Here is a 9,327-nt window from a genome sequence, read left to right as displayed (position 1 = left end):
TGATACCTACTCAGTACTTGTGCCTTGTACTAACCCCTACTTGTAAATTTTCTTCTTTATTATTTGTAGAGTGCAGCAAACGGGCCATCGTCTTCAACTCGTCCTCAACTCTAGCCAGTCTTCATCGCGCCATATTTCAGGGTGAGCTATTGTTCCTAGCTCGGACTGGATTCTCTCTCATTCATGTCTTGATGTCCTTGAAGTTCAGACATGGACCATCTGTTTACTTATTTTAGCTTCCTAGACACTCTTAGATTTTAGTAATTTGAGGATAGATGTTCTTGTGGTGATGACTTCCAGATTTTAAGAATAATAAGTATTGAGTTTTAGAAGTTATTAAATCGATGTTCATTAATGAGTTTTAAGTCTTCCGCATTATATTCTTTTTATTATGGTTGAAATGTTGGGGTTTAGATTGGTTGGTTCGCTCACATAGTAGGATAAGTGTGGGTGCCACTCGCGGCTCGTTTTGGGTCGTGACAAACTTGGTATCAGAGCATTAGGTTCGTTGGTCTCATCACACAAGAACGAGTCTAGTAGAGTCTTGAGGAACGGTAGGGGGACGCCTTTACTTTTATTTGAGAGGCTATAAGACTTTAGGAAAATTCCATTCTTTCTTTCTTTCGTGCTATTACTTGGATCCAATTGGTATCTAGGTGATACAAATTTGTATCTGACCATCTTCACTCTATTTCGCAGATGGTTAGAACTAGAGCAACAACTGCGCCAACACCAACACCGGCAAGACAAGATGCGTCTGAGCCAGCCACTGGGGCTGTAGCTCGAAGAGGAGAAGTGGCAAGAGGCCGTGGTAGAGGTCGCGGGAGGATGTCCTCTAGAAGAATAGGACAAGCACCTGGCCCATATAGTACTAGGGCGGTGACTCCTCCACCGACTGAGGAAGTAGTAAGAGAGGGTGAGGAAGGGGAGAATGAGTAAGTGCAGAGTGAGGAAATACTCCCCCAACCTACCCCAGAGATGATTAATCAGGTTCTTGCTTATCTTAGCGGGTTATCTGATTAGGGCCAAAAGCCTCCAGTGTTTTCTGAACCAGCACCTCAGGTTCCGGGAGTACAACATGCAGCTGCTGTGGCTCCCCGCATGGATGCCTCATTGGAAATAGGCACGTTTCCTCGATTGACTACAGGGCCTATAATGACCAGTGATCAGCACAAACTTTTCAGTAAGTTCTTGAAATTGAAACCTCCAGTCTTCAAGGGTGCTGAATCTGAGGATGCCTATGATTTTCTGGTTGATTGTCATGAGTTGCTACATAAGATGGGCATAGTGGAATGATTCAGTGTTGAGTTTGTGACCTATCAGTTTCAGGGAAATGCCAAAATGTGGTGGCGATCGTATGTTGAGTGTCAATCAGCACAGGCACCACCTATGACTTGGGCATCATTCTCTAGCTTATTTATGGAGAAGTATATACCCCGGACTTTGAGGGATGGGAGGAGAGATGAGTTCCTGAGCCTAGAGCAAGGCAGGATGTCGATTACTGCATATGAGGCTCAGTTTCGTGCATAATCCAGGTATGCCACCCAGCTTTGCTTCAGTCCAAAAGAGAGGATTCGCCGTTTTGTGAAGGGATTGAGGTCAGATTTGAAGATTCCAGCCTTATAGGTAGCTACTGCAGCAAAATCCTTTCAAGAGGTGGTAGATTTTGTGATAGAAGTGGAGGGAGTGAAGCCAGACGACTTTACCATGACATCAACACCTAAGGAGTTTCGTAAGGGAGGCGAGTTTAATGGTTCTTACTCCAGAGGGCAGGGTTCAGGAGGTTACCCAGCCCGACCTATTCAGTCTTTACTGCAGGCTTTAGCTGGGGGTCCACCGCAGATCGGCCAACATTTCTCTGAGTTTGGAGGTTACCCCCAGACTTCATCATTCTCACAGAGACCTATGCTTGAATCCAGAGAGTGTTATGGATGTGGGGAGACTGGACATATTAGGAGTTATTGTCCAAAATAGAGTTACAGACCCCCATTAGTCAGAGGTAGAGGTGGTCATGGAAGAGGCCATCATTCTGGAGGACGTGGTGGCCGAGGTAATGGTGGTCACCAAAACGGCCGGGGTGACGGGCAAACTGGAACTACTGCAGCGCAACATGGTAGGGGCAGCGGGCAGACAGGTGATAGGGCCCTTTGTTATGCTTTCCCTGGGAGGTTTGAAGCGGAGACATCTGATGCTGTTATCATAGGTAATATTTTGGTTTGTGATTGCATGGCTTCTGTATTATTTGATCCTCGCTCCATATTTTCATATGTATCTTCCTCATTTGCTACTGCTCTTAATTTACATTGTGAATTGCTTGACATGCCTATTCGTGTTTCTACTCCGGTGGGTGAGTCTGTGATAGTTGAAAAGGTGTATAGGTCTTGTATTGTGACTTTTGTGGGGAGCAATACTCATGTAGACTTTGTTATCCTAGAAATGGTTGACTTCGATGTAATTCTGGGTATGACTTGGCTTTCTCCAAATTTTGCAATCTTAGATTGTAATGCTAAAACTGTAACGTTGGCCAAGCCTGGGACAGATCCGCTAGTGTGGGAGGGTAATTACACTTCCACTCCAGTTCGTATCATCTCCTTTCTTCGTGCTAAGAGAAAGGTTAGTATAGGGTGTTTAGCTTTCTAGGCACACCTCAGGGATGATACTACCCAAGTACCTTCAATTGAGTGTGTTTCGATAGTCCGTGAGTTTCTTGATGTGTTTCCTGCAAACCTTCCTGGTATGCCATCGGATAGGGATATGGACTTTTGCATTGATCTGGAGCCGGGTACTCGCCCCATTTCCATACCCCCTTATAGAATTACTCCAACTTCAAGAGTTGTTAATAAAAGGCTTTATTAGACCAAGTGCTTCTCCTTGTGGTGCTCCTGTTTTGTTTGTGAAGAAGAAGGATGGAAGTTTTAGGATGTGCATAGACTACAGGCAACTGAACAAGGTAACTATTAAGAACAAGTATCCTCTTCCTCACATTGATGATTTGTTCGATCAGTTACAAGGTGCTTGTACCTTGTCAAAAATCGATTTGAGATCCGGTTATCATCAATTGAAAATACGGGCAACGGATGTACCCAAAACTGCCTTTCGGACCAGGTATGGGCATTATGAGTTCTTAGTAATGTCTTTTGGGCTTACGAATGCCCCTGCTGCTTTCATGAGCTTGATGAACGAGATTTTTAAACCATATCTGGATCTCTTTGTCATTGTATTCATTGATGATATACAGGTATACTCAAAGAGCAGGAAAGAACATGAGGAGCACTTGAGAATTGTATTGGAAATGTTGAGGGAGAAAAAGCTTTATGCCAAATTCTCCAAGTGTGAGTTTTGGCTAGATTCAGTGTCCTTCTTGGGGCACGTAGTTTCTAAGGATGGAGTGATGGTGGATCCTTCTAAGATCGAAGCAGTAAAGAGTTGGGTGAGACCTACTAATGTTACAGAGGTAAGGAGCTTCGTGGGTTTATCTAGCTACTACCGCCGATTTGTCAAGGGATTTTCTTCTGTTGCTTCCCAATTGACAAACTTGACTAAGCAGAGTGTTCCATTTGTATGGTCGGACGAGTGTGAAGAAAGTTTTGAGAAACTCAAGACCTTGTTGACTACTGCACCAATTCTTGCCTTGCCAGTGGAAGGTAAGAATTTCATTGTTTATTTTGATGCATCCTATTCTGGTTTGGGTGCAGTGCTAATGCAAGAGAAGAATGTAATTGCTTATGCTTCGAGGAAATTAAAGGTGCATGAACGTAATTATGCGACCCACGATTTGGAGTTGGCTGCGGTAGTGTTTGCATTAAAGCAATGGAGGCATTACCTATATGGGGTTAAGTGTAAAGTCTATACGGATCATCGTAGTTTACAGTATGTCTTTACTCAGAAAGATTTGAATTTGAGACAGAGGAGGTGGATGGAACTACTAAAGGACTATGATATCACTATCTTGTATCATCCGGGAAAAGCTAATGTTGTGGCAGATGCTTTAAGTAGAAAGGCAGGGAGCATGGGAAGTCTATCTCACTTGTAGGTTTCTAGACGCCCATTGGCTAGAGAGGTTCAGGCTCTGTCTAATGACTTTTTGAGGCTGGAAGTACTAGAGAAGGGAGGATTTTTGGCATGTGTGGAGGCAAGATCTTCCTTTCTTGACAAGATTAAGGGAAAGCAGTTTACTGATGAGAAACTGATCCGGATTCGAGATAAGGTATTGCGAGGAGAGGCTAAAGAAGCAAAAATCGATGAGGAAGGTGTTTTGAGAATTAAGGGAAGGGTATGTTTACCCCGAGTCGATAATTTGATTCACACTATTCTTATAGAGGGTCATAGTTCAAGGTATTCTATACATCCTGGTGCAACCAAGATGTATCGTGACTTAAAGCAACATTTTTGGTGGAGTAGAATGAAGCGGGACATTGTTGATTTTGTTTCTCAATGCCCGAATTGTCAGTAGGTAAAGTATGAACACCAGAGGCCTGGAGGGACACTTTAGAGAATTCCCATTTCTGAATGGAAGTGGGAGAGAATAACAATGACCTTCGTGTTTGGTCTTCCAAAGACAATGGGTAAGTATGGCTCCATTTGGGTAATTGTTGATAGGTTAACTAAGTCTGCTCACTTCATTCCGGTTAAGGTGACTTACAATGCAGAGAAGTTAGCCAGGCTCTATATATCAGATGTCGTACGGTTTGCATGGAGTTCCACTTTCCATCATATCAGATAGAGGTACACAATTTACTTCTAAGTTTTGGAAAACATTGCATACTGAATATGGTACTAGGTTGGATCTTAGTACTGCATTTCACCCTCAGATCGATGATCAGTCTGAGTGAACGATTCATATTTTAGAGGATATACTTCGTGCATGTGTGATAGAGTTTGGTGGTCATTGGGATAACTTCTTACCCTTAGCAGAGTTCTCATACAACAATAGCTATCACTCAAGTATTGATCCCTATTTGAGGCACTGTATGGGAGAAGATGTAGGTCGCCCATTGGGTGGTTTGAGGCATTTGAGGTTAGACCTTGGGGTACTGACCTTCTGAGGGTATCGTTAGATAAAGTGAAATGCATTCAAGAAAAGCTTTTAGCGGCTCAAAGTAGACAGAAGGAATATGCAGATCGAAAGGTTAGAGACTTGGATTTAATGGAAGGTGAGCAAGTCTTGCTGAAGGTTTCTCCCATGAAAGGGGTGATGCGGTTTGGTAAGCGAGGTAAGCTTAGTCCGAGGTATATTGGTCTATTTGATGTTCTGAAGCGCGTGGGGGAGGTAGCTTATGAATTAGCCTTGCCCCCAGGAGTGTCAGGAGTGCTGGTATTTCATGTGTCTATGTTGAAAAGATACCATGAGGATGGAAACTACATCATTCGTTAAGATTCCGTTCTTCTTGATGAGAATTTATCTTATGAGGAGGAGCCTCTTGCTATTTTAGATAGAGAAGTCCACAAGTTGAGGTCAAGAGAGATTGCATCCATCAAGGTTCAATGGAAGAATCGGCCAGTTATAGAGTCTACCTGGGAGAAGGAGGCTGATATGCAAGAAAAATATCCACATCTCTTTACAGACTCAGGTACTCTTTCTCGCCCTTGTTTTTCTTGTTGTGATCGTTCGAGGACGAACAATGGGTAAATTGGTATCTATTATAACGACCTTTTTAGTCATTTTGAGCAGTAGAGTTTATTTCTGGTAATAGCTGTCTGGGTCGACGGATCCCACGACGGACCATCATGAGCACGACGGACCGTTGAGGGTGTCTCGTTCCAAAACACTTAGACTTTGGAAAATTGGGTACTGAGATCGACTCTCTAAACTTTACAACGGAATGGCAGGATGGACCATCGCAGGCATGACGGGCCATCACAGACCTATAAAATAAAATTGAGTCTCTGAACTCTATGACGACTCTGCAGGACGGACCGTCGTAGGCACGACGGACCGTCACAGGCTGCGTAACCCTGACTGGGTTGGATTTCTGTTTAAAGTTTTAAGGGGTGTTTTGGACTATTCCTGCTTATGATTATAAAGTTAGTGGTTTAATGTTAATAATTCAATTACTTGGGGTTAAAGGAGATAACCTTGAAATAAATAGTGGGTTACTTTTATCATCTTTTATACTTAATTAGATGATAATTAGGGTAAATGAAAAAGAGTTGGAATAAGGAAAAATAGAAAGAACAGAAAAAAGAGAGAAACGAGCGAGAGAAAGAGAAGAACGCAGAGGAAAGCAAAGGTTTGGGGGATAGCTTGCTTGATCACGATTTTTCGGTGGAGGTAGGTTATGGTTTATGCTATATCATAGTAAACTCTTAATAGCGATTGATATGTATTGGGTAGTATTGTAAAGTCTTCTATATGCTTAATTGCGTTCTTGCATGATGTTATTACATAATTGTGATAAAATAAGCATGATGAGGCTGTTGAATCTTAAACCTTAAAACCTCTTTGTTAATGATGATGTCTTGGCATAACGGAAGGTTGATGAACTGGAAATTATTGAGATTAGGGGATCGGGTGTCACGAACCGACACATAATATTAGGGGATCAAAGTGTCACGAACCGACACGAGGATAGTAGGGGATCGGAGTGTCACATTCCGACACCAAGATAGTAGGGGATCGGAGTGTCACGTGCCGACACAAGGATAGTAGGGGATCGGAGTGTAACGTTCCGACACAAAGATAGTAAGATGAATGAATATTGAGGGGATCGGAGTGTCACGAGAGAATGAATCTTTAATTATGCTAATATACTAAGATTTGAAGAACCTAATTCCTAAGTAAGTATGGTGTGGAGGCTTGAGTCCTCATAGATGTGCTTGGGTTGTGGTCAATGGTTATGGTACTTGTCGTTGTCATCTCTTGAGTATGGTAGTCAATTTTATGTTATTATCTGATATATATTGCTTTGTATTTTTAGTTGGCTGATGATACCTACTCAGTACTTGTGCCTTGTACTGACCCCTACTTGTAAATTTTCTTCTTTGTTATTTGTGGAGTGCAGCAAACGTGCCATCGTCTTCAACTCGTCCTCAGTTCTAGCCAATCTTTATCGCGCCAGATTTCAGGGTGAGCTATTGTTCCTAGCTCGGACCGGATTCTCTCTCATTCATGTCTTGATGTCCTTGAAGTTCGGACATGGACCATCTGCTTACTTATTTTAGCTTCCTAGACACTCTTAGATTTAGTAATTTGAGGATAGATGTTCTCGTGGTGATGACTTCTAGATTTTGGGAATAATAAGTATTGAGTTTTAGAAGTTATTTAATCAATGTTCATTAATGAGTTTTAAGTCTTCCACATTATATTATGTTTATTATGGTTGAAATGTTGGGGTTTAGATTGGTTGGTTCGTTCACATAGTAGGATAAGTGTGGGTACCACTCGCAGCTCGTTTTGGGTAGTGACATATACTTATGTGCAATAAAGTAGAAGGCTATGTAAACTTCCTATACGAAGGGTCTATGTATACTAGAGACAGATATATATTATGTGTATGTAGAGATCGATGTAAACCTTCAAATTAGAAGTAATGAAAAGTTCAAATTTTCTGGGTTTTTTATGAATGAATGCAATGAAGTACCTAAGAGGCTCGTCTTAGTCCTCAAAGAAGAAGACGCCGCCGGTTGCGTCTAGGGGGTAAACCCAAATGTGACAAACTTGGTATCAGAGCATGAGGTTCAATATCTTTGAGACTATGTCTCTCTCAATCAAGTCTATGTAGGTTTGTATTCATAATTGTGAAGCGCGCAACACATAGAATATGAATCTATATGATGCTTAGGAATCTCTCACTTTCTTCGAAATCTAATATTGTGCCACTAGAGTATGAATCTATGTGATGCATATAATTTTTTCATTGTGATTATAGGCAATGTATACTCAAAGAAATGTGACACGATGACTTGAATAAGAGATTGCCAATGCAGGAGCTCCTCCCCGTGGTGATCAAGTTCCTCCTCTTGAGGAAGGTGTGACTGATGACCAAGCCCTAGTGAATCGTCCTCCTTTGACGGATGAGAACTTAAGGGTCGCTCTTTTCCATATGTCCTAAGCCATTTCTACCCAAGCACAAGCCCCCACCATTCAATCTCAAGCCATGACGACCGAGGCCAATCAGGAGGTTGTACCCCAAGCTCATTAACAAGATACTAATATGGATTCCCGTCTAAGGGATTTCACTCGAATGAATCCTCCTACTTTCTATGGGTCCAAGATTAAAGAAGACTCCCAAGAGTTCATTGATGAAGTCTACAAGATACTCTATTCTATGGGGTTGTCTACTAGTGAGAAGGCCGAGTTAGCAACTTATCAACTCAAAAATGTTTCTCAAGCATGGTATGTGCAATGGAAGGACAATAGGCCGTTAATGGGTGGTTCGATGGCTTAGGATATTTTCAAGAAGGCTTTTTTTTGACCAGTTATATCCTAGGGAGAAAAGGGAAGCTAAAGTGGTGGATTTCATCAAACTTTGCAAGGAGGTATGAGTTTGCATGTATACTTGTTGAAATTCACTAAATTGTCAAAATATGCTCCTTTTTTGGTTTTTGATCCTAGAGACAAAATAAGCCTCCTTGTGATTTGGGTGTCAGATGATTTACAAGAGGAGTGTAATTCGTGTATGCCACATGACAACAGGAACATTTCTTGTCTTATGGTGCATTCCTAACATATGGAGCAGGCAAGGGCTAAGAGGAAGAGTAGAGAAGCAAAGGGCAATTTTTTTATGGTGGTTCTTCAATGAATAGGCTTGAATATACAAGACAAACCTAGATTCAAGAAGCGGGTTTCTTATCAAGATCCTTCCAAGTTCCCTAAGGATAGTGGTGATAGGGTGTCTAACCCTAAGCTTAAGAAGGGAAAAGGAACTAGTTCACCCATTTAGAAGCCAACTTGTGGAAAGTGTGGCAAGAGGTACTATGGTGATTATCTTAAGGTGACGTACAGTTGTTTTGGTTGTGGAAAAAGTGGGCACAAGGTTAAGGATTTCCCTAATGTGAGGGTTCAAGATAAGGGTAGTGGTCAATATCAAGCGAGTAGTTCAAATGAGGCTCCAAAGAAGAACCACTTCTATGCTCTCCGCTTTAGGGGTGAGCAAGGGAGTTCTCCTGATATGGTGACCGGTATGTTGAAAGTATTCTTTATTAATGCATATGCCTTACTTGATCCTGGTGCTACTTTATCATTTTTATACCTCTTCTATCTAAAAAGTTTGATATTTTTCCCGATATTTTGCATGAACCTTTTATAGTGTCTACTCCGGTGGGTGAGTCGATTGTTGCAAAAGGGTGTATAAAAATTGTCCTATAATGTTGCCAATAGAGTTTTCT

At 41.8% G+C, this 9,327-nt stretch overlaps 1 protein-coding gene across 1 annotated transcript; it reads left to right on the top strand.

Moving 5' to 3' along the window:
- Positions 1 to 5,146: 5,146 nt before the first annotated feature.
- Positions 5,147 to 8,051, top strand: LOC138338552 (uncharacterized). Its single transcript, XM_069289526.1, has 3 exons — positions 5,147 to 5,314; positions 5,414 to 5,570; positions 7,927 to 8,051. The coding sequence occupies exons 1-3, from the start codon at positions 5,147 to 5,149 to the stop codon at positions 8,049 to 8,051; spliced, it is 450 nt and encodes a 149-aa protein (XP_069145627.1).
- Positions 8,052 to 9,327: the final 1,276 nt, after the last annotated feature.

This window comes from Solanum lycopersicum, chromosome 9, assembly GCF_036512215.1.
Source record: "Solanum lycopersicum chromosome 9, SLM_r2.1".
Taxonomy (NCBI): Eukaryota; Viridiplantae; Streptophyta; class Magnoliopsida; order Solanales; family Solanaceae; genus Solanum; species Solanum lycopersicum.
Note: the sequence above shows the minus strand (reverse complement) of the source record. Positions and strands in the feature narration are given on the sequence as shown.